The sequence below is a fragment of the Sciurus vulgaris genome (genome assembly GCF_902686455.1).
Source record: "Sciurus vulgaris genome assembly, chromosome: 10".
Lineage (NCBI taxonomy): Eukaryota > Metazoa > Chordata > Mammalia > Rodentia > Sciuridae > Sciurus > Sciurus vulgaris.
In genome coordinates this window covers 46610849-46637559 of record NC_136470.1, presented here as the reverse complement: position 1 = coordinate 46637559, position 26711 = coordinate 46610849, and the positions used below count along the sequence as shown (strand labels likewise).

The 26711-nt window shown below is 37.3% G+C and overlaps 1 protein-coding gene across 2 annotated transcripts in view; it reads right to left on the bottom strand.

The window, feature by feature from the left end:
• Positions 1-19050, bottom strand: part of CRYBG3 (crystallin beta-gamma domain containing 3) — a 107453-nt gene extending 88403 nt beyond the window's left edge. For both annotated transcript variants that reach the window (XM_079100531.1, XM_079100532.1), the window contains exons 1-2: positions 18695-19050; positions 142-208 (exon numbers count right to left, since the gene is read on the bottom strand). In XM_079100531.1, the coding sequence (XP_078956657.1) occupies positions 142-208; positions 18695-18837 (210 nt within the window). In that variant the 5' untranslated portion in view covers positions 18838-19050. The remainder of the gene's footprint in view (positions 1-141; positions 209-18694) is intronic.
• Between the last annotated feature and the right edge of the window lie 7661 nt (positions 19051-26711).

The window sequence follows — 26711 nt, the reverse complement described above, 5'->3', positions numbered from 1 at the left end:
CTTCTTTTACTTCTTTTTGAGAAGTAAAACAAGATGCAGAAGCTAAAATGAAAAATGTGCAGTAATTTAAAATATGTACTTGGTATTAACATTAATAATACATCATTGTTATTAAATTGATAATATTGATTAAAACCATACCTTTACTGAGTCTGATGAAAGTACATTTTCCTTTTTCTGACTTGTGCTCATGGGCTCATTTTCAACACTGAAAAATAAAAAAACACAGTCTCTTTTGAAACTAAAAGAGAATTATTTGACATATATTTCTGTATTTAAACCAAAAATTTAATAGTTCTTTATCTGCAGTGCTCTTAAGTATTCAAATACAAAATATTATACTAAGAATATGCTGATTTGAATATTAACACTTGAAAAACACATTCAAATATGGTCATCTAAGCTTCAGAAACTTTTGTTTCATACCTTCTTTGGTAATTAATATCACAGTACGGATGCACTCAAACAAAGGAGTACCCTTGTAAGACTACTATAACCTTTGGAATCCAATTTTCTGGACAGTCACTTTTAATTGTTATTTTTCTGGAATACCTTCACAGATGTCATAAGGATTGACACAAGATATTACTTTGCCTATCAGGCACATAAGCATTTTAGACCTAAATATTCATATCTCTGTTTATACATTATCTTGTTTTCATACTTTCCTAATGCTAGACAGAATGAGTAGCTTCACTTTATAATCATGACTGTCTACCATGTGCCCAAGTCTGTGCTTGGCTTTTAGCACATAAAAACAAGTAGGTTTGGGACTTTGCAAAACTCAGTCTCCTTGGGGAGACTGATGCAGAATCTTCAATGATACAATTTGTGACTGCTGAATTAACAAAGCGCTATGAAGCACAAAGAAAACAATCCATTCTGCCTGCCCAAAAAGTGCCCCCAGAGGAAGAACAAAGGTAGAAGATCTAGAGAATATGGCATATTCAGAAAGCCATGTCTGTCTGTTTTTAATATAAGACAAGAACATAGAACTTGCGACAGGCAGAGGTCCCATAAGAGATGAGAATGAGACCAGAGGTTTAGTGGATGCTTGACGACGAAAAACTTGCTCAACCCCTTATGGAATGTGATCTCTCCCACATGCACACAGTGGGGAAACTTTACAGCTTTGAGGCAGGGATCAAGAATAAGCAGGAGGGTACCTGCGAGTGGACACATCATGGGGTCACGGTTACTGGTGATCCCATGCAACAGCTCAAACCAGATAAAGCTCAGTCCCAGAGCAAATGGGGTAGAAAGAGAAGATGCAACTTCTGATGCTTAGATTTTCTATCCTAAAATCCAGTGCTATTGTATACAGTATCCAAGGAAAAAACGGTGGCAATTAAAAGACAGAAATGTAAGAAAGGCCACAAACATCTGAAAAATACACTGGATTAAAATGTCATTAAGTCTCAGAGTCTATGCAGGAATACATGGACTTAGGAAATTCAGCCATGCTCTGAAATCTTTTAAATGTGAATAGGAGGGGCTGGGGAGATAGCTCAGTTGGTAGAGTTTTGCCTCGCAAGCACAAGGCCCTGGGTTCAATCCCCAGCACCGCCAAAAAAAAAAAAAAAAAAGATTACTATGTCAAAATAAACAAGAGATATAATATAACTAAGTAAGGTTTGGGATTATAAAAAAAAAAAACGTGGAGCTGGGGAGATAGCTCAGCTGGTAGAGTGCTTGCCTCTCAAGCACAAGGCCCTGAGTTCAATCCCCAGTACCGCAAAAAAAAAAAAAAAAAAAAATGAAGGAAAAGCAACCCTGTACAAAAAATAATGTGAGTTTTATGCTAAACACACAGAAGATTCTATAGGGAAAATCAGGGCACCAATGGTTGCTATTTAAAAAATTAACATCTATATTCTGTTGCCACAAGGTTAATTACGATGCAGTTGTTGTTTTGTTGTTGTTTTTTAATGATACATAAATTGACACTAGTCTAAGCTCAAGTCAAAGATAACCACCAATTGGCAAAATAAATGTAAAAGAGAGAATGTTACAAAGGATAACAATGACCTCACATTTTTATAAGTGAATTCTATAACAACAAATAACCTACCTAAAAACTATCTAAACATACAAGCACTTAATTTTAATCTCCTAGTTCTTGCTTCAAGATTCCTGGAATTCTACTTAGAGTGTTTACAGAACTTTCTGTAAGCATACTGTCTTAATGAGACTAAATGAAACTGGTAAATTTCTCTTCTAAAACAAAAGATCTGCAGAAAATGCAGCTGAGTTCATGGGATTAAGGCAAAAAGTTTTTTCAAGTAGCTGCAATTAGTTCTAAGTACACACTATGAATACACTCAAAAATGCCAAAAAACCTAACAGTAAATCAGCATGCAAGTATGGAGCACACACTGAGTGATTTAAAGCTCAAATCATGAGAAGATATTTTCCTGTATACAACTTGTAAGTTTCTGAAACTTATTTGCTATGTTTAAGTACCGTGATTTTTATTGCTAAACCAAAATTTTATAATGTATTGAGTTATAAAGCAAACATCACATTTCAAATTTTTTATTTAGTGATTAAAAATTTTTAATCAAATGTTCACTAATCAGATTAGTAGAATTCCATCTTAAGAGGTCTTCTGTATCTTTAGGATTGCTCTGCTTCAATCCAGTCTTTCCATATGATGGTCAAGGTGACTGTTAATCTCATCATAATGCCTTGGCATAGACAGATAAAGTTATTCACAACCTGGCTCCAGAAATACTTGTCACACAGAACCACTTCACATTGCTAGAATAGGCCAAGTTCACAGGCCAGCAAACCACTTTCTTCTCCTACCAGCAAGATCCTTCCCCACCCCAAACAACTCTAATCCTTTACAGTTTAGTTCTAGTTTTGATTGTATTTTTTTGTGTTCCCACTGTATCCTACAATACTCTCACACATTTACTATTCTTTATTATCATATGGCTGGTTTTCCGTTTGCCCAAATATGCATTTATTAAATTCAGTAAATGTAGCATTCATGTGGGTATCTCAGGGCCTAACATCATGCTCAGTATTGTGAAGACAATCAAATATTATACATCACATGAATTTTATAAATCTGTTACAAGTTTGTACCTGCTGCTGTGGTGTGGATGAGGTGTTCCGGAAAAGGTCCTGTGTTAATGCAGGAACATTCAGAGGTGACACGATTACATTATGACAGTTGTAACCTAATCAGCCCACCCTAGTTTGAATGGAATAATTGATGGGTAATTGTAGGTAGGCAGGCTAGAGGAGGTGGGTCACTAGAGGCATGCCCAGGAAGGGATCATCATCCCTATGACCCCTTCCCTCCTCTCTCTCTCTTTCCTGGCTCTCATGAACGAAGCAGAGCTCCTCTATCACACTCTCCTGCTCATAACTCATCTTGGGCCCAGAGCAATGTAGTCAGGTCACCATGGACCGAAACTTCAATACCATGAGCCCAAATAAACTTTCCTTCCTCTAAGTTGTTTACAGAAACATGAAGTTAACTAACACACCTGCTTACTTTCATCAGAAAACCCCATTCTGTTAAGAACAATAACATATATTATTCTGTATTTTCTTAATGAGGTAGTATATAAATTTCTTGAAAGAACATACCAGCCTAGTCTGTATCATCTTTCTCTAAAGTCATAAATAGGGAAGAAAGGCTGGTGAAAAAAAATGACTAAAACAGGAACAAAGTCATTTTCAATTGATTTAAAAATAAAAAACCAAAAATCTAGACTATAGTAGCTAAAGATACTCAAAACACTATATGCTGAGATGTCTGCTTAGTTAAAAAAAAAAAAAAAAAAAAAAAACCCACAGGAAAATCTCAAAAGAGTAGTACTTTCAGACACAAAACTACAAGAGAATGAGAAACATGTTCCAATCCAGATAATCTTAAACTTTATGAAAGACAACAATCTGTTTCTATTGTTTGCTCACAATTTAACCCCCTTTGGGACCTGGGAGTATTTCAATAGAAATATTTTTAGAAAGCACACACTTTCCTCATGACAGGGAGTGAGGTACAAGAATCATAACCACACAGAGGCACAAACGAAACTACCCTGCAATTCTAAAAAAGTCTTGCCTTATTTACTATTAGAAATTTGGGAATGAATCAGACCAAACAGCATAAATATGCAAGTCAGTGTAACACAGAAGCTCTTCATTTTGTAAACAACATTATTTATACAATAGTTGAAAAACAAGAATCCTTACTTTCTGCCAGACAGTAAACAAACTTCTGGGCCATGAAAGTAAAGTGGACACATCAACATTCTAAAGTTCAAATAATTTACATATAGTCCCTGAATCCATCACTTAGCTCTCTTATTTTTGTTAAACTCTAACAAGCATCTCTAAGTTTTATGCAGGTAAGAAGCATAAAACTGGACTCAATTACTCACACATTCAACAGGTATACAATGCACACTTGTATGTGTCAGGCACTATTCTGGGGAACTGAGCAACAAACAGATTCAAGTCCCTACACTCCTCACACCTCCAGGCCTCTATCCATCAACACATCAGAATCATCTGAAGAACTGTGTCAATGAAATAGATTTGGGGCCTCATTGTCAAGAAAGCCAACTGGAATGGGCCTGGGGAACCACATGTTCAACAACTAACACCTCCTCCAGGTTGTTCAGCTGCAGGTTGCACTGACCATGTTTTTGATAAACAATGATCTGGGAGCCTCTCTGGATTCAGCAGGAAACAACAGCTGATAGCTGCACAGGGAAGAGAGAAATCTAGTCAGGAGAATCTCCATTCAATAATACTTAAGTGTGTTTAGTACTGATACAGAAAGACTAAGTAACAATTATTCAGCAAACTCACTCATGTGGAACACTAGTCATTTTTCCAACACAGCTGCAGCCAACAGCTGTTACCCAAAGGTTTACTTGGAGTATCACAAGTACAGACTGGGACCAACAAGTAAAAGTTCTCTGCTTTCAGTCCACACCACAGACAAGCACAAGGGATGCTGCAGGGCCTTTGCCAGAGCCAGTTTCTCATGTAGGAAGAGTGCAGCTTCCTGAGTAGCTGGAAGACTGACTCAAGGAGCACTGAGGTACAGTCAGTGGAGAAGGTCAAAGGCAGAGAGAGGAAAAGCACAGCTCTTCACTCTGCCCTGCTTACAACACACATGCTAGCACATCCTCCTCCTCCTATCCTTTTCTCTCGTACATCCTGACTATGGCTGCATCAGGAAAATCTGGAAACATTAAAGACCTGAAGACAGTTTTCTTAACAGTATTAGGGAGGCTTGCCCACATCTATATAGATGCTGGAGTTGATAATGTCTTGCCATTTCCAGAGAGGAGGTGATCTTTGGTGCTGATGACATCAACGGTAATAATTCTGAGCATCCTTAAACACAAGGTCGCTAACATAAGATAGTCCCCAGTTTGGGAATGTTCTTACATCTAAACAGGACTGCCAACCTGCTGTCGTCTGGGGATGGGTCACCAACCCCAGGATCTTCTAAGGATTTTGCTTTTCTCCTCCTCCTCCATTCCACTCAGCCTGATGCTACCTGAAATTTTACCCACATTCTAGATTCTCCACTGCACAAGGTAGAGGGTCTAGAACTATTGTTGAGGACAGGAAAAAGCAATCAGGGCAAAACTTTTGTTTCTCTCCCCCTCACTAATGTAAAACTGCTGATTTCAGAAGTCTGATCCACCAAGCAGCATCTCTCCAGTGCAACTTCACTAGGCCTGTCCCTTCCTGGCATGTTGTTTCTAACCTCAGAGCCCACCTCATCCAATCCTGCGATGAACCTCTAGAAGAAGCCAGAATCTTATCTCCTCCAGTCATGTGATCAGTCATACTTCAGTCTCCCAGGTGACTTTACCTTGGACTCAATGAAAATATAATACAGAACATGAACAGGTCTTTTACCTACCCACTCCCTCTCCCACTGTCCTTAGTAGTTAAGTGCTTTGCAAAAACTCAAAACGGACATAGGTCTCTTTGCAGGGTAGTATCTTAGGGACAAAAGGCACTTCAGTCAAAATGCACCTTTTGGATTTGATGTGAACTGAAAGGGCAGACCAGCTGATGTGGGACCTCTGTCAGATAGAAAATCCTATGTTACTGTGATTCTATAATCACATGGTGAGTCACAAAAGAAAAACAAAAAAATAGGTAGACTAACCCCAAGACTTTTGTGGTAAAGAAAGACTATAACCAAGAAACCAACTCAGAATCAAAACACCGGGCATTATAATAAAGAGGCAGAAATGTCTACTGTCCCTCATTTCAGAATTACTGAGGCTGCTTACCTCCAGGCTGGTCTTCTATTCCCTTAGACTCTCTAAGCTCTCACTTAGGCCACAACCTCCTGAGGAAGTCTGCTAATGCCATAGGGGTCATCTACATGACCCTAGAGGTTTTGGTCACAGAAATACAAATCCACAGGACAAGTTCTATAGTTCTCTTTGTTCAATATTTAATTGCAGGTACATTATGGATTGAATTAACTTTGGTGCATTGGTCTAGAGCACCATTCAGCAGGTCCAATTCCACTTCTGTAGGGAAAAAGATTTCCACATCAATGACTTACAAACAACCATCTGGAAAACTGTCCATTCATAAATAGTGACTGTCAGCAGTGGAGTGGTACTTGTATTTTTTTAATGACCATTAACAGGATATAAAACAGGTAGTTATGGCACTATTTCTGGGCTTCAAATTAAAAGGTAACTAGAAGCTGCAATTTTAAGGCAGTCAAACAGCGTGTATTTTAGCTCAAACATCTGGCATTTGAATGATTTCAGAACTCTTTAGAGAAAAATCAGGAGAAGAAAGGTAATAGATGTGATTATGAGGCTCTGCTGCTTTGCAATCTCAGACCCTTCTGACACTGCTTTTCTCTATAGTCAACCTTCTCCTATAATTTATGTCTCTACCTTAAAGCTACTTTATATCCTGTCCCTCTTCCCATGCCCCCACAACAAGACCATAATTACAGTTCAATCACAGACCGTGGAGTGAGAATCTTGGTGTGCCTGGCGTGTACCTGAGCTGTCTACCACAAACATGCATGTGTCACTGCTCTATCCTCCCCAAAGTCTTCCATCAACCTCATACTCTTCAGATTCTGCACGTCTGTGACCCACTTCACAAGAATCTACATCCTGAATCTTTTGCTATGATATGAGCTCAAAACAGTATTCCAGCTCCTTTCTAATACACAACGTTCAGGGTTGGGGGTGTAGCTGGGCAGTAGAGCACTTGCCTAGCATATGCAAGGCCCTGGGTTCAATCTCTAGCACCATGAAAAGATACATAAAAATAATAACATAAAATGGGTCATCCATTCAAGTATAGTTCAAAAAACTGTCTGGGGGAGGGGTACTGGAAAACTAAGGATGGGCAAAACTGTGCCTTTCAGAGCTGGATTATAGCTGACCTCAGCTACAACACAAATCCTTTCTTCTCCGTAGATTCTTCCAGTCATATATGAACAGATAATACATGAACAATTAATAAACATACATACATATAAGCCTAAATGATAATTTTGAAAAGTAAATCTCATCACTTTAACTCCTGGCTAGGGCCCATCGACTCCTACCTCATCAGCCCTAAGCCCTGGCCCCCTCCCCATGTCACTGACACTTCTCTATTATACTTGCCCCTACTGGCATCTGTATCACATGATCCAGGACCAGGGCCTAGTCTCTCTGTCTGAAAAAGTCTTTCCTTGGATTTGCTCATTTTCACTTCCAGATATCATCCAGGTCTTTGCTCAACTCTTATCCAATAAACAGGCCTTCTGTGAGCACACTACACACCCCTGACCCTAGACTCACCACCTCTATCCTGCCCCATTCCCTCACTGGGCTTCAAAACATATTGCATATCAATTTATATAATTTGTTTTCTGTCCTCCCCCAGTAGAATGCAAACCCTACAAAAGCAGAGGCACATTTAGATATTTAAATCAGATTCTAATAAACAATGACACAATTAAAATTTTCATAGGGATTAAATTTTAAATTATTTTAATAACTTGTATAAATATATGCACTATTATAAAAATGTTAAAGCACTATTGTTAAGTGAATTTATTCATGTTTCAATCCTGAAGAGAACTTTTACTTTTTGTAAAAATATTTAGACATCTAGACTGGAAATGAGTTGGAAGAATGGTACTTATCTCTGAATGGGTAGAATTATGAATGTTTTTTAAAATTCTCTTATAATTCCATATTTGTCTTGCAAAAGCTTACATTACTTTTAAAAAAATAAAATCACAAAGTATCATAGTTGACTTTTTAAAATAGCAAAAAAGTAAAAATGAATTTAGTATAGACAAATAACAAAATACTAATCCTAAAAATATTACATAATGGTAATTTCTTTGTTTTATAATATATACAACATTGTCAAACAAGATCCTTATCTGTCTTAGAACAATGAAACAATCAATCAAAATTATTACTGTTCACATCTTCCGTTTTAAGATATAGCACAATGCCAACCTTCCAGGCAGAGAATGCTCCTTGCTGTTTTACAAGCAAGACAAAAGGCAGAGTTAACATCTTAGCTAATATTTATTTATTAAATATTAGCCATTTATTAAAATGTTAAATTCAAAATATTTCACTCCTTGTCATAAGAAATGTGGTACTTACAAGAAAATCACAATCAGGCACTGAGGTAATATTCACTTTTTGTATAAATATTAATGCAAATAATTCAGAAGAAATTTCTAACATATATCTTTTAGAAATTACATAAAACTAGTTTGTGTAAGAGCAATGGAAAACTATTTTCACATCATTTCTGACACTTCTATTTGTGCCACAGTCATAAAAAAAAATAAAAGATAAAGTCCTTAAAATGCTTACTATACTTACATCAAAACTGTTCTTTGTAAGTATCTTAAAATTTTTGCAATGGTAATGGGCTATATTTTTGCTCAACATCTTATTTGAAATTAGCACTTAAAGTCTAATATCTGATTATATCTGATTTTCTTTTTTTCTTTTTTTTTTTTTGGGGGGGGGGGTTTGCTGGGGATTGAACCCAGGGCCTTGTGCTTACAAGGCAAGCACTCTACTGACTGACCTATCTCCCCAACCCCCTAATATCTGATTTTCTAAGTATGTTGGAAACATTTGATTTGTTACCTTTTAGCAATTATTTCCCAATGCTCACTACTTTAAGTTAGAGCTCAGTTTATAATCAAGCAACAAAAAGTTTGGCAACAGCACTATCTGCAAAGATTTCCTAGCTACTCTCGGCAAAACAGGAGAGTGGAGTTCATGCTTAGCTCTATTCCACAGAAAAGCCCTTCTAAAATGACAATGAAGAAATAAAAGAAAATAAGCTACTAGGTAACAAGAGGAAGTGTAACCACATTTAGGAGATAACAGATTTCTGAGGGAGAAAATCAGGCAAAAATTATTTAGAGTAGATAAAACTGCAATATAAATGGATACAGAAGAAAAAAACATAGTTTCAATTTAGCCTGACACAACTCCAGGAAAACTCAGACTGGAGGCCCAAGGCAGTAGAAGAGGCACATGGCTAGAAATGTTAACCCCATCCCACCTCACACCCCCAAATTACAGACATTTGGTAGGCAATGGGAAGAAGAAGGAGGGGGGAAAAAAAAAAAACTTTTTAAAGAGAAGGCTCCAAGGGATGGATCACCAAGAATAGTAGAAGTTTACTGAAGCACTGAACACAAACAAGGAAGGCTGAGCAAACCTCTTTATCTTGAACCATAAGACATAAATCTCTCAAGAGAAAGAGCCTGCCAACCTTCCAGCAAGATGAATTTGAAAAAGGGACTATAAAAGATTTATTACATGCACGTATAGAGACCAGATTAAAACAAAGTTGCAAAATTCTCAAAATTTGCAAAGAGAAAAATGAATCAAACGGATCTGAAAGCTGGGCTCACTGTAATCCCAGTGATTCAGGAGGCTGAGGGGGGAGGATCACAGTTCAAGATCAGCCCCTATAACTTAGCAAGACCTATGTCAAAATAAAAAATGAAAAGTAGAAGACTGGGAATGTAGCTCAGTGGTGAAGTAAAGTGCTCCCTGGATTCAATTCCCAGTACTGAAAATAAATTTTAAAAAGGTCTGGAAATCAGATTGGCATCTTATTTCACACTGTTAAATTTCTGATATGTCTTCAAAATTCTGAGTGAATAATTTCCATCTTATCAATTTGTACCCATAAAAACTATCATTTAAATGAATAGAAAAAGATATATTAAGAAATTCAAACACAAAAATTTTATCTTACATGCAGTTTTTCTTGGAAACACTCCATAAAACAAGGAAGCTAACCAGGAGAGAGGAATACTTGAGATAAAAAAAAAAAGGGGGGGGGAGGGGTTGCTCTATTATAAGGCTGAATAGAAAAGATCAATGCAGCAAACTCAGGAAATACTAAAATTATACAAATTAGAGGAAGACTCAGCAGCCAAGAGAAAGGAATTGGAGGACATAAGAATGAGAGAACTGTGGAAAAGAAAGCAGTGAAAGTTTTAGAAATGTGTTTGAGCATCCTAGAAGTAGGTAAGAAAATGAAAAACAAGGTACCTTCCTCTAGGAAAAATAAAGACCATACAAAGGAACATAATCATAGTATAGAGCCTAGTTGAGCAGAAACTAATATTTATACAGTCATAAAAATGTGAATATTGGGGCTGGAGTTGTAGCCCAGTGGTAGAGTGCTTGCCTAGCACGTGAAAGGCACTGGGTTTGATCCTCAGCACCACATAAAAATAAAATAGATAAAATAAAGGTATTGTGTCCATCTACTAGAAAAAAATATTTTTAAAAATGTGAATATTGACTTTTTATTTAATTCCCAATTTAGAACAATTATTTTGGCTGGATGAGTATAGGTACATGGAATGGTATAACAACTAAGTCCTCATCTACCATACCAGAGGTCAGTATATATTTCCTAAAGTTTATAAATTAAGAAATAATAGTAAAGCATTATTTAGACACATGGATGGAAGTATCAGAAGAAACAGTTTAAATATGATTAAAATAGTTTCCTCTAAAAAGAAATTCTCAAGAATGGGTTCACATGCTAAATGCTCCTACAGGCCCTGTCACTTTGGTGCTTATTTTGTGAAAGACAGATTTGTACAATGTCTGCCTTCCCCTAAAGACTGCATGAGTGCTTTGAGGTAAAGATGTCATTTCATCACATTCACTGCTGGATTCTAGTGCCTACCAAACTCCAGGCACAAGTGACACTAAATTAATTATTGCTAAATAGGTGAAGTTTTCAACATGAATTGACTGAAGTGTTAGCATCACATGAAGGAGTTAACAGATGCATTTTCAATGTGACTTTTCTAATAAAATATGTCTTCCTAATCTCAGACATATTGTGCACACACTTATCACCCCCAAAAAATTTTGGCTGGTAGGCTAAAGGTAGAAAGGACCTTAGCAATAAGAGCCAACTCCCTCACTTTATAATTAAAGATTGAGAAGGTTAATGACAGGATCTGGTCAAGGTGGATGATAAGTGACCTCAAAAGTAAGGATATTTTTGTAGCCTTCACTGTTAATTCCACTTGGTTTCACATTATAGCTTATGTATAAGTCATATGTGTAGAAAATGTAAAATAGCAAAGTACCCTGCATTATAAACACTACTTCTACTTATTTATAGCCTTAATCAGAATTTTTCTCACTTGAACAAGTTAATGTAGTTTGTTCTTTCTTTGGAGGAATTTTTGTCAACTCAAGATCATAAATTCTTTTTTTTCTTCTTTATACACATATTTTCACCAGATCTTAAATCAATCTTTTTCTTTTTCTTAATTTCTAAAATAGATAATTCATGGAATCTTTTAAGTGTGAAAAAATATAAGATGAAAAGTGTTCCTCTTGTTTCCAACACCTTCCCTCTCTCCCCATCCACCAAAAATAGGGCATACAAGGGGAGAGTAACAGATTAATTTTATACCCTTACTATTTCATATATGAGTGAGCTATACTATACACAATAGTTTGTAACTTTTTAAAATATACCTTGGAGGTATTTCCTTATCAGAATAAAAGTTTTCTCCTTTTTGACAGCTACACAATATTACATTAATGAATGTACTTTTATCAATTGATGGAAATCTACTCTACTTTTCCTCTTTTCTATTAAAATAGTACTAAACTTACATTGATGACTTTTGGCCTCTTTGCAAATTTGACGTCTAATGGAATTCCTAGAGTGAACTGCTGAATATATGAATCTGTAATAATGATAGAACTTCTCAAATGTCCCTCCAAAATAGTATGTATCCATTACATTCTCATCAGAAGTGTATTAGAGTTCCAGGTTCCCCACATTAAACTAGAGTTTTGGTTATCAAATATGTGGCATATGATACCTTGCTACAGTTTCAATTTCTCTCTCTCATTTTTAAGAAAATATTTTAATGTGTTTGAACATATATTTTTAATTTCTATGAATATATGCATTTATTCTCCTCTCTCTCTCTCAATGACAGGGCAATAAATTCTTTATTGTACAGAGCACTGACCTAGTCCATCTGGGCAAACGTCCAGGTGCAAGCCATTGTCTTTTCCATTCGAAACCATTTTCTAAGGCCAGTCTTCTTTTATGGGTCTTCTCAAGTTAAGCAAAGGAAACACACATAATGATATATGCTTTGAATCAGAAAGGAGACGCTCACTCCTGACTCTCCCACTGGAGTAGTGAGGCTTGATTAGCCACTGAATCTCTCAAAGCATTAAATTATATATCTGTAAAATAAAGATACCTCTCATACTTTTGCTTTGAGGACTAAGTGAATTCATGCTTATTTATATGTGTGTGTTCATACACAACTATATATTTATATTGGAAGCCCTAAGCACAGGGCTTATATCTGAATAGGGACTTCATAAGGGTGGTTTCATTTTGTCATCACTAATCTGCCAGGAAAAAAAAAAAAAAAAAAAGACTTGTGTAAGCAAACAGCTATTTCAGTGCTTTGGGATACTCCCAATTAAATATTTCCAGGAGTTAAACACTGAGGGAGTCCCACTGGAGTTGTGTCATTACTTGATCAGTCACAATTGCCAAGGAAATATTAAGAATCAATTATTTCTGGTTCCAAAACTTTTTAACTTGTTGTATATCAACATCAGCCCATTTTGTGTAAGGACTGCCACTCACTGAGAACATTACTTTCTGCCTCCATCCAGGACTTGCAGAGCCTGCAGAGGCAAAGAGGAGCCAGGGAAATAAAGGGAAAGCAGTTGCATCCACCTCGCTGCCACAGTTACTATCACATTTCCCCCATTATTCTGGCTTGACAAAGCATGCTAATCAGACGAGGCTCAGAGAAAAGTTAATAATGGGACAAGATATTTTGAAAGCCCAATTAAAGTTCTCTCACAATACATGGTATACAACAAATACTATGTGTGTTGAACCAAACAAGTCACACATATACACCAAAAACATGCTTAGCTTTTTTTCGCAGGGGGGCGAACCAAGGATTGAACTCAGGGCCACTCAACCACTGAGCCATCCCCAGCCCTTTTTGTATTTTATTTAGAGACAGGGTCTCACTGAGTTGATTAGCACTTTGCCGTTGCTGAGGCTGGCTTTGAACTCACAATCCTCCTGTCTTATCCTCCCAAGCTGCTAGGATTACAGGTGTGCACCACTGCACCTGGCTAAAACAGTTCATATTTCTACTCCACTGCCAAGTGCCAATTTTGAAGTTTGAGTTAACCTGGGAGTCCAGTAATCTGAAAATATTCATACCCATGATGTTTCTGGAGTTTGCCAGTTATTTTTACTATTTCAGGAATGAATTGCTGATGTGGCACAGGTATCTTCTGTTCAACTAAGCCAGACACCAACTGTTTTCAACAGTGCTTTCAAATCAACAAACATACTTGTCATGAAAATGCAAAGAAGGAAAGCTCCCCTTCTTCAAACAATTAATGATGTAGTCAACATTGGCAGTTTAACCTGTCGGCCAACACTTCCCAAGCTGGTCATCAGAAGCACTATTTATGTCTGTTGTTGGTGGTGGTTTTTACAAAAATATCTTTTATGTTATAGCCCATTAGCATTCTTGTCCCATTTATTCAGCACCCTTAGCCATGGTGACAAGCAAAAACAACTCCTCATGTTTTTAAATGCCCATTTAAGGATAGGTTGTGTACTTCCCCTAGCTAAAAAACTAGGATTGCTTCAATGTTCCAATCAATAAACAGATTCACTCCTTATATGAGCTAGGTGAAAGAAATACCAAGAACACTAAGACACAGCCTCTGCCCTTGAGTCTAGGAATTCTGTCTTACCTTCTTCACACCAGTGACATTATATCAGGTCCCTCAAAGTAACAGTCAAAAGGAATATACCATACCTAAAATGGACCACTTTGTTACCCATTCCAGAAGAATGAAGGAAGATCCAATTGACTTATATATTCAAATGTGTTTTGAAGGAGCACAGTTCTAAAGAACGGTGGAGAGCATGGGGTGACAAAAAACAAAAGATTTGTGCAGCCAAAAGGACCTAACTTCAACCCTCACACTTGAAACTCACTATTCTCTTTGGAGTAAATTATTCTCCGCTGGGAGTGGTACCACTCTCCTGCCTGCCCACCTGCATGGAGGCATTTTGAGTTATCCCAATGACCAGAGGATGTTACTGGCAATTAGTAGGTGAGGTCATGGAAGCCAAATGTCCTGCCAAGGACAGGAGAGTCCAGTGTAAAGAACTGTCACACCCAAAATATGGGCAGCATGTACCACTAAGTATTCTACCTTCAGTTTCTTTAGTTGTCAGAGGGTGGGACCCTTTCAGGCTGAGTGTGGGGCTAAAATGAGATACTGCAAGTAAAAGTACCTAGGCCAGGGTTAAGTGTCAGTCAGTCCCTGATAAAAGTTGTTGTCCCATACCTCTCTTCCTTCTCAAGTTACAAACACTATATGGAGTTCATCATACAGATTCATCGTGTATGACACAGCAAGAAAATCAAGCATTTTCCCAAAACACTGAAAATAAGTCTGCAGGTATTCCTACAAATTTCACTTTTTAGTTTAATAGGCTTTTTGCAAAAATTCTCTGCATTCTAAATCAAGAGCCAAATACTCTGTCTAGAGACCCTGACAACTCAGTTCCAACCTAAATTTCTGGCTGCTTTTTCACTTTACCCACTAATGTGCACAGCCCCTAACATATCATAAAACCCTGCAGGCTTTTACTCAGCTTATAATAACTGTTCCCTATTTCTATCTTCCTAGCCAAGTTCTCTACCTATATAAACTTCACCAATTTCTTGAAGACCATTTAAAATCAACTCTACCATGATGTCCCACTGGATTCCCCATAACTTCTAATGAGTCCTGTCCCTGTGTACTCATAAACTGAGCCTAATGCTGCTGTAATGATTCTCAATCTGGGATCCATAGGACACCAGTTCTCAAGTTTCCTGAGAAAATTTAAATTTCAGTTTTCATTTCTACGAAGTCTAAAAGAAATATAAGCACTTCTTAGACTTGATCAACCATCCAAGATGAGTAGTGTCAAGCAATTTGAGTACCCAAATCTGAGTTCAAGTATACACCAGTGTTGATGCTAATGCACTTTAACTGTTAGAAGGTTGATAAAAACAAAACAGCAGCAAACTCGAAAATACAAATGATGTGTTCACACCAAGTAACTCCCAAATGAACACATCACAAAAACAAAGGTTTTCCTATGGATCAAATAGAGAAAAACTGAAGGACCTATATCAGAGTGTGGTGCCAAACAGTTGTCATGGAAACTTCCCAAAGATCTCATGTTTGTTTCAATGTGTAACATATTTATGTTGTGGGGAGCCAAAAAAGAGCTGTCAGGTTGATGTTGTAAATTTGACTTTTATGAGCTTTATGGTAATGTTTAGTTTTTATTTCTGTTAAGAAGGTGTTAAAGAATTCTGTTCTTGAGAAACTTATGTCCTGTTTTGTATTGGTACATGGGTAAACCACATAATAAAATTCATGGAGGAGTAGAGAAAAGGAGACTGCTGAACAGTTTAAGAGAATGCATTTCATCCCAAGTACAATGAAAAGCCAAAGTGCAGACATTTGATCCTTAATGTCTATTAAGGGACTTAAGAGTTTCAGGCACTGTACAGGATTTGATATATGTCCACTGAACAAAAAGTACTTAAGTGATTTGGGGCAACCCTCTTTAACCCTGTTGTGATATATCACTTATATACATACACACACAGTAAAATGAAGATTCTTATAATACAGGTTTGTCAAAAATCATATTCAGTAATATTATTTAAAGTACTTTAAAAATTGTGAAGTGCTAGACATATCATAGACTGGTATTACTCTTTTCAAGTGGTATTAGCTTCTCACATCTCCTTGGGAGAAAAGACCCATTTTCTCAGTCATCCTTATATCTCTACCACATCAAAGAATATCATGTCTATTGAACTGATTCCTCTATGTGTAAAGCCACTACTATAAAAGGGAAACCCAGGGACTGGAGGTATTGCACAGTGGTTGAGTGCTTGCCTAGCATGCAGAAGACCCTGGGTTCCATTCCCAGCACTGGCCCAGTTCTCATTAACACCCAAAGTTTTTACTATCACAAAGAGAACAGCCAAAATTCCCTTTCAGAAGATCACAGTGACAAATTGCAATTCCATTTCCAATCTTGTTAACACCAGGGTGTTGTGTTACTGGGACACTGAGTACTACTAAGCATTTCCATTTGTTTCATTAAACTTTCAATAAAGGCTTTGTGTTTGTTTATATCCTTGAAAAGAAAGGTTTAAACTCATTTAAAACAGTAAAACACCCACACAAGGGATTATCTGTTATCCCCTTAACATCTGGCAAGTTCTGAAAAAGATGAGGACAAAATTAGTGTTCGCATAGCACAATTAAAGATTTCATTGTCAAAAAGCCACAGTCTGGGCTGGAGTTGTGGCTCAGTGGTAGGGCACTTGCCTGGCATGTGTGAGGCCTAGGGTTCAAACCTCAGCACCGCATATAAGGAAATAAATAAAAGATCCACTGACAACTAAAAAATAAAAAATAAAAAAAAAAAAAAATAGCCACAGTCTGTGCCTATCTGGTATTGATGAAAACAGAGAAGTTGTAGGTACACTCCAACTATCTGTTGGAGTGGTCAACTCCAGGCAGAAAAAAGTGGAGAATGGAGAGGCCAGGGAGGAAGGCAGGATTTCAGGACAAAGCTGATGTGAACCTGGAATTGGCCTGCTTACCTCCTTTTCAACACTGACTCTCGAGTTTCCAACTTTTGCTGAGTCCACTTGGGACATCTTCTAAAGACTGCTTTCCTATCATCCAAGACCATAAGTGTTGTTACACTGATGGCAGACACCACAGACTATCTGCCTAGCTGACATCCTGGCCAGGACCTATCAGACTTCAAAACTATTTTTAACCACTGTGTAACTTGAATTTTAAACCCTCAACATTCATGGCAATCGCTGAAATGTCCTACGAGAATAACCAGTCACTTAGAGTTGGCGTTTTCTTAGAAATATGTATTTGAATAATAAAGGATCATAATAAAAATCTTTCCTAAGTCGAGAAACTGAGAAAAGCTAAAGACGAAAATCACACAATACCTAAAGACTAATGTAACTAGCTCAATCTCAGTTGTTTTCCATCCATTTTTCTTTGAAGCCCAAGACTTTAGAATCTGGAGTAAATATAGCTCTCTGGAGTTTGTCAGTCCTTCCAAGGACTTGGGTAACCAGTTCTCTTGGAGTAAGGGGGAAATAGGGTGCACCTCTCTTCTAAAAAAAAAAAAAAAAAATCATAACAATGAGTTATATTTCATTTATCGCCCCTTCTTCAGGATGGATGAAAAGACTCAGGAATGGACATTTTAATGAAACATCTAAAAAAAAATTAGATTTTACAACAGGTGAAAAAAGAAAGGATTACAAAGGGGCATGTTTTAATTGCTGGAACTGATTCAGTTCCAGTCCTGGTTTCTGGAATCTATTTGGAAACTCAAGGCAGATGTTTCCGAAGTGAGATTGAAAAAAGGAAGGGCGGCATCATTTAAATATCCAGTCGACGATAAACAAAACTAGCAAGGATTTTCTATTTCGAGGTCGTCTTGGGAACTCATTAGTACGATTCTTTTAAAAATCATTTTGAGAAAATTTAAATAAAAAGAAAAAAATTACCAGCTGAGAGGGTGACGCCCCAAAGCTTTACCTTTGCCACTCTTTGCCCTGTCAGCTCCCACACAAGAGGTTCTGGGATCGCGCCCTCGTTCCCCGAGCTGAACGTTCCTCGGGGCTCACAAGTGTTTCCCATTACTGCCGGCAGGACGCCGGGGGAAGCGGGTGCCACAGAACTTGGAGAGCAGACGCGTGTGTGGAGCGGAACAGAATCACGGACCGGGAAGGAGAGGTGGAAGGGACCGCGCGCAGCCAGGCTGGGCCCGCGGGGAATGCGCCCGGTCTCGGGGCAAGAGCTTCACCCAGCTTTCACAAACCCCGGGAAGGGGAGCGGAGAGGCATGGAACGCGGCGAGGAGGAGGAGGAGGAGGAAACTTCAGCAAAGGAGGAAGGAAAACAGAAAGTAGAGAACTGCAGCCTGTTCCAAGATCCACTAGCCGCGGGCGGTCTGGCCAGGAGCCCCATCCCGCCTGTCCGCAGAGAACCCCCTACGCCCCGCGCAGCCCCCACCTGGCAGCGCCCGGGGCGGGCGGCTGGCTGGTCCCAGGCTTCTCCTCCTCTTCCTCTTCCTTGTCCCGGGAAGGGCTCCGCGGAGCGAAGAACCGGGAGAAGCTGTGCCAGGGGGCGCTGCCCCTCCTCCGGCCACCGGACATCTCCCCCGATCCTCCGCTGGTCGGGGGCCGTCTACGGGGAACCGACGAGGCGGAGCCGGGAGCCCTGAGCCTGGAGCCCGGACCCTCGCGTCGGGACCCAGCGAGGGCAGGACTGATTCTGCTCGAGCCGCCAGCGCGGCTCAGTCCATCTCCGGCGGGAGAAGCGCGGGCGCGACGCGCTCCCCGCGCGGCAGCTCCTAGCGCCGCCGCGGCTGCTCCTCCTCCCGCCTTCTCCCAGCGCACCCCGCCCCCGGGAGGAGCCAGCGGCCGCGGAACCGCCCAGAGCCCGGGCGCAACCTCCAGCCGACCCACCGCGGTTGCGGGAGTGTAGGGTGAACGCGTCCTCCTGAGAGCCCTAGGCGGGACACGCAGTCCGCGACTCTGGGCTCCGATTTACCGCCTGAATGAGTGCAGCCGGCGACCTATTTGACTTTGCTTTCAATTACTGTTACGGATTTTTTTCTATCCTATAGTCAGTGCAGTTTTCGGACTTTTGCAAGAGGTTTTTATAAGTTAAGGTATTTGAAAACACTTGGTAAGGTGCGGTACCAGACTGCCCTTGACCTAATACACAGTCGCTCCAAACATACAGCCTTATCCTGGAGTACAAAACATGCGTGCGGTCAGCCTCCCGCCCAGTCTCAGAGGGAGAAAGAGGCGGTACCTGTCAAGCAGTCAACAACTTGTTTCTGGTTCTTCTTACTTACAAGTTGAGGAACTTGTCCTAACCCAGATGTGCTTTATAAATCACACTGTGCCTTACAGGTTACTTCACGAAACCATTTTCAAAGACGACAATGATCAAAAACAAGGATGATTCAAACTTGTAAATGCTGAAGCAAACATGCTCCTGTCATTACACAGATGTCCTTGGAATTTGGAAACCAAAAGATCCTTAAGACTTATTTTAAATAAGTGTCCTGGTAGTGTGACACGTTTTTAAAGTCTGGGACTTAGTATAGAAAACGTTGTGGCCCATTGAACCCATAAAATTTTATTTTGTTGAAAGCCACACTGCCACTGGTACAGAATTCAAGGAAGTGATGCATTTGTTCACTAAAAAAATTTTATGCAAGTTAATGAGATAAAAATGAAATGTCCATGGCAGGTTTGACAGGGTTAGGAGAACTTTGGGATCGTTCTCCCCCTCTGTCTTTGGAGTAGTGCCTCTCACCTCCATCTTCGGGCTGCTGGTGGAGGAAAAGTTTTCATATGTTTAGGTTGAACATCTATAAGCCTCAGGTCATTTCAGCACCATCTGGTGACTACTGAACCTTGTGCTGCCCCACAGCTGCCACTGAAAGGCATTCCAGCTCCTACTCACTTCAGTTTGTTTTGGCAGGTTAACCTACAGAAGTTCAATCCGCTCCATTTCGTTCAACAGAGTTCAGAAAATAGGCTTCTAAGAAAATAGGAGAGGCTAGCATAATATGCTAGAATACTACTAGAATAAGCTCCCAATTCTAATATATTATTTTAGGGGAGAATCTCCATTAAAGGTCCACCTACCAGAAAGTCCAAATAGAATTTAAAAGCATACTGTTCCCTCCAAGAAGAAGGCCTAACGAATAATTTATCTTCCCTAAGAAAAATTAAATGACCACCAGATGTGTCCCCCACTTGTCCTGTGACTAAAGCAGGCCCTGTACCTCAGCACCTATCCAGAGGGAACATTGTTCAGAAAGTCTTTCTGGAGATAAAAATGGGTGGGAGCCAGTAAGATTTACTAATTAATTATGGTTTTTACCTAATAATATTTCTCTTAAAAATAACTCTTAAGAAAAATGCTGATAGTCCACGTAGTTGTCCAATAATCACTCTCCTCCATAAGTGAGGAGATATCAGAATCACAATAAGTAAAGTCCTTAATATTGAACTTTGTTATGGTGTTGTAGAAATAATGCTAATATTAATTCAGATAGAATTCTGTTAATGGAAAACTTGCAAGGTATTGAGATAATATAAGTGTTATATAGCAATACAGACCCAAGACTTTATTTTTTTCTCAAGAGTAGCTTATTCATGAAGGAAAAAAATAAATTTCTAACAATATTTGATCTCCACTTGTGGCAAAGCAAAACACCTGAGAGAATTTAAAGTACAAACAGTGTCATATGTCCATGAAAGTAGACTGTCTATGAAAAATTAAAGCCAAAAAATAGTAACCTGGATTTTTAGTTTTTTGTCTTTCCAATATTTATCAATTTTCTAGATTCTTACCTTTTTCTACATCCTTATATTCAGAACTTATATTAATACATTTCTGAGTACTAAATTCTAAGATTGCATGAGGAAGTCTGTAAAAATGTCAGATTTTGAGTTGTAAGTATCTTAGAGACATAAGAAGCTGTCTTCATTCATTCGTTCATTCAGTTATTCCTCTAGTGCCTATAGTAGAAGCATATTTACCATGAAACTGATAAAAGTTCAAGTTTTAGGGATGCTCACTGACACTTCTAATGTGAACTCAGCAATGTGATTACATGGTCATGTTTCTTTTTATAAAATATATAAAAGTAGCTGTTTTTAACTTGATTAAGTTAATTAAGATAGTCTCTTTTCAATTTTTTTTTTTTTTTTTTTTTTTATCTATCACATTTCTCCTAGAGTTATTTGGAGCATTTTGAGATCTGTTGGGGAATTCAAGAGGGGAATTACCTTCAGTGTGGATTTAGTGGGATAAACCTACATGGCTTTCAGTCTCCCAAAATATTGTACAGTTATTGCTTCAGCTCCAATTTTCTCATCGTGCATCTCACCAAGCACTATACCTGAGATGCAAAGTCACAGGTTCTTTCAAGACATGCATATAGCATATGGCCCCAGACACTGAAAGCATGGGGGTAGTAGAGGTGAAATAAGATTTGCAATGTATAGCAGCATCAAGGATATGTAGAAAATTATTTCAGGCACTGGAAGACAAAGTTGTAAGAGAAGGAGTTACTTATAATTGGTGTAATTTATGTCATAACAGCAATATGTTCAAAAATGCCACATACCAAATTTTTATAATCATAAATGCACCAAAGATTTTTTCTTTATCTGCAAACTATGTAAAATAGAATCAGAATTCTTATTTGTAAGAACATAAACCTATGGCAGTACCATGTTCTCTGTGTGTGTGTGTGTGTGTGTGTGTGTGTGTGAGAGAGAGAGAGAGAGAGAGAGAGAGAGAGAGTAGTAGTAGTAATAGTAAGTTTATACAACCATATCAGTAAGATACACTAAACTAGAGGAAAGTTTCAACTATATTTCCATTATTTCGTATAGAAAATCATTTTAGAAAATCTTTGTTATATGAAAGGTCATCAAAGAGCATGCTATCAAAAATATTTTTACAATATAGAAGTTTGCCAGTCAGTTAATAGAAAAAAATATTGTTTATATATATATATGTATTCAATCTTTTAAAATTGGTAATTTTTTCATTCTATATTTTTTCATTCCATGAAATCTGTCATTTTAATATCTAATTTTTATTCTTAGCTTTAAATCCTTTTTCTTTACAGAGAGCCCCTGAAAATGTAGAAACAGCAGATCCCACAAGTGCCCAGGATATGTTAGACACATAAGCATGTGTCTAACATAAAGATGAAAAAGTATAGTGAAGAAAAAACCAAGTGCTTTCCCTCAATGAACAAATTTAATGGGGAAACAGACAAGTTAAGAGGGTGAGAAAGAAGAAACCTTTCCATGGGTGGAAAAATGGTGGGACACATCCCAGCTTAGTCTAAAGAGTTGTTTCTTGAAAGGTTCATTAGAGGAAATAACCATCAATATTCTTTCTTCTTCTTCTTCACCCCCTGTGACCACATCATGGTCCACAAAAAGGTTACAGTTCAATAGTTTATGTAATCTATAAGAATACCAGAAGTAACAAGTAACTGAATTGCCATTACTAGAGCATACATACTACACTCCTCAAAAGTATGAGAATAGACAGGAAGTGCTGATCCCTGAAGCATTTAAACGGATGCAAGAGTAGTTTAGAAATGCTAAGATTTTTTGGTTCTGAAAATTCTACCAGAGGGATACACTACTGAACATATCTTAGAGCACAATATTTACTATGTGGCAGGTGGCCCAGGAATATTAAGACAGCTGTCAACATCAAGGAAAGCACCAGCCCATGAAAAAGCAAGCAGATGGATTGGGGCACTTCACTCGCTGCCTCCTAGAATAATAGCTGTGCTGGCCAAATGAGGCAATGTCATGCTGCCCAGGGCGGCAAAAAGCTATTACTGAATGTAAGCACTCAATTAGGAGATAGGGCAAGGGGGAAGATACTCCCCTTTCCTTTGTTTGTATACCCAAGTTTTCATTTGAAAGCACCACGGCAAATAAGAGAGGGTTGGTGGTGGGGGGATGATGTTAGCATTTCTCATTGCTACATTCTGATTATGCTGGTTTGTAACATGGGGAAATACCTCAGTCTAAGCTGCTTCAATGAGAGCAGATGGTGAAATTTTTAAGTAATTGGTTATTCAGATTTCTATGGGATACACAATATTATATTGTTTGGTTTTTTATATGCAGTATACGTGGAGATTCAGATCCTTCCAACATACATCTTTTAATGCTTAAATTAAATAAAATGTATTGGTTTGACCTAAATTATATTTACTATTTTATTCTTTGATAATACAAAGAGAAGTAAGTTCTTTAAAAATAGAATGTTACCATTAAAAATTAAATATATCCTTTGCAAACAGTGCAAAATTTGCTAATATTGAAATGTGATGCTCTTAAAAGTATATAAACAAAAGGAGTATGACTTGGCAAATGTTGATTATAAAACATTTCAAATAGTTGTCTACACCAATTCAGTTTGATGGTCTTTGTTTGAATCAAAAGCTATCAAAAATATATAGTCACACTAGGATATTAACTTTTATTAATGCAGTTTCATAAGCATGACATAGAAAATGGTTCAGAAAAATAATTTATTATTAGAGGAGAAACTCAGGCTCTATATTCTCTTTTCCCAACACACTTCATCTGAGTACTTAAGCTATATTTCATACTTGGTATTTATGATATATAGTTTTAATGCATTTATTCTGCAAAGAATTATTATTTATAAATTTCTGAATTATACTATATTAGTGTGATTATCATTCTGCTTATTAGGGTTTTATGAAACAAAGCTTTAGTGTAAAAAAAATTGCCTTGTGAATTGACTTCCTTTGTTTCTTACTTTGAAGTTGTATAACATACAAGTCCCAGAAGCCTGAGCACTTACTATGGATACTTTGTTTCCTCTTTGATTTGTTGCAAATGGTTTGAAAAACAAGGCATAGAGGCAGCTGCCATGGAAAGCAAATGTTTTGATTAGAGAGAGAAAGCAGCTGGAAATGCTACATGCTGTCATATAAAATGAACCACAGTTTTCACATGGGGACTTGACCTAATCTAAAATTGAGATTAACATCATTTCCCTTACATGAATTTTTATTGCATAGAGTAGAAATCTATTTGCTTTAATTTTAATCCAGAGTGATGAAACAGAGAGTGTAGCAATGAATATAAACTTGACAAACTTGCCTATGAAGATCTTACTCCCTTCAGAAATAATAATGTCATTAACAAGCTTCTGGAAATATCATTTTTAAATATTGCTAAATTTAGTAGTTAACATCTATATGGATCTTAAAAAGCCAAGTGTTACTGTAGAGAATATAATGTTTATTGGAAATATAGTAAATATATTTCTTAACAACCCCACTTTGATTTTGAAAGGTTTGTTTAAAAAATTACTGTGATTTAACTGACATTATAAATAATGAACAAAAGCACCAGATATCAAAATTTTCATTGGTCTATTCTAAAAACTGAATTCCTTCCTGACTTCTCCCAGTCAACCCTTTACTCATTAAGGAAAAAAAAAAAAAAAAAAAAGGAGTTAAGTTGCAAAAGAGTAAAAGCAGAAGTTAGATTCTGTACTTAGATTTGTCCCATCCTACTCTAGAAATGATTCTACACTTATATTTTATAAATAAGGTTGCAGATATTGAAGTGTGTTTTTTTTCTTTTTACGCATTATTAAATATGAAAATATATAATAAATATTGGTAATGTACTCAGACACATTATGTACTAGAAAGGACATTAACTGCTTTGACTATTAGAGGACAGTAATTCTACCCACTGGCCTGTTATGATAAAGTTTGATTAGATATTTCAGAAGCAACCTGTTTAGCAAAAGACAATAAGTGAAAGAAATGATATTTTTCAGAAGCCTTCTACAGAAATATTTTGACTCAAAAATCAAAGTAAAAAGATAATTACCATAATTGATTTCATATTAATCCATATTAATCCATTCTTAAGTTTTTGTTCATTTCTATTTTTTGTTTTATCTTCTGTCTCATTTTTCTTTCTTTCAGTTTCCCCAAATTATCACTTCTAGGTAGTTTCCAAATAAGTCATTTGGTTTACTTCTCATATTGGTAAATATATTGACATACTACTTTGAATCATCATGTCTAAAAGACAATTAAAGGGACAAATTATTTTTCATAAACTTCAGTTGGTATTAATTTTAAGTAACTAAAAAATTAGAATGATGATTTACTGTCATCTGGTTCAAATGATCAGTCATGTACATTGTCAGATGAAGTGGTTGACCACATCAGTGTATAAAAGCTTTATCTCTAAAAGACTCAGCCACATGCAGCCTGAGGGTAAGGGAATGAATGTATTTAAGTCCTGCCAGTTTTATTCAAGTTCTTCCAAGCATTTACAGATACTCTGTACTACATTTAGTTGTTGTAGTTTAAATAAAACATAATTTTAGAACAAGATGTATCAGTAAATAGAATTTAACAAATAGCAACTGTGAAAACTCTCCTTTAGTAGCTCAACAAGGTAGTAAGAATAGTAAAATAATAACTACATATCTACAGAATGCTATTTATTTTTTATCACTCTGTATTTCAGAAAAACAAAATGGAACATTTTGCAATAAAAATCTGGATAAAAATCTAAAGATAATTGACCTAGTATTCATTCTTCTAGTGGTAGCTGCTTTAAACTTGATTAGAAAAGTTGGTGAGAAGAATGTATATTAAAAACAAAAGAGTGAATTCCCAATATCACACAAAGTTAATTTTTAGTCAACCACTTATTCCATAAACATTTATTGAATACTTCCAAGACAGGTGTTTGGTGATTGGAATACACATTTGTGATCTACCCTCAAGAAGCTTTCCCAGAAGGAAACAAAACAGCTAAGTAAGTTACAAAATTATAAGACAGTGTGATAAATGTGAACAGTGGAAAACACATCCCTGGGAAAAAGAAGCAGAAAGTGCCTAACTGTATGGCTTGGTAGGCTGTGAGATTATTTCACAAATTAAAGCTCCAGAAGCATGGATCAGAAAGTCTTGCATCCAGACCCCAGTTAAAACACCTACTGAAACATTTAAATTAGGAATATCACACTAATAGAGAAGAAGTCAATATGAGGCCAACAATAGACATACAATTTATATCTGCTTGCTAGGTGATTTGATGAGGAAATATGGCAATATCTGGGTGCCACTGAATTGTGAATCATCAGATACTGTGTAATAAATACAAGGATATACACGAGTTTGGTATGTTAATATGAAACTTCCTTTAAGTGAACTCTTTACTACATTCCCTTGGCCTTAAAATAGTTTCATAATTAAAAAGTAAATGACAATGATAAGGTATGAAAAATATGCAAGTGGAGAAACTTCTGCACTGATCCTAATGTGACCTACATAATTTGAGTTTACAGCTGCCAATTACAGCCTAAGACAGGTTAGACCAGTAAATCGGGCTGAAGTCTTGAAGTCTTACCGCTGACCAAATATCCAATTTAGGACTAAAATCAAGTGCCTACAAGA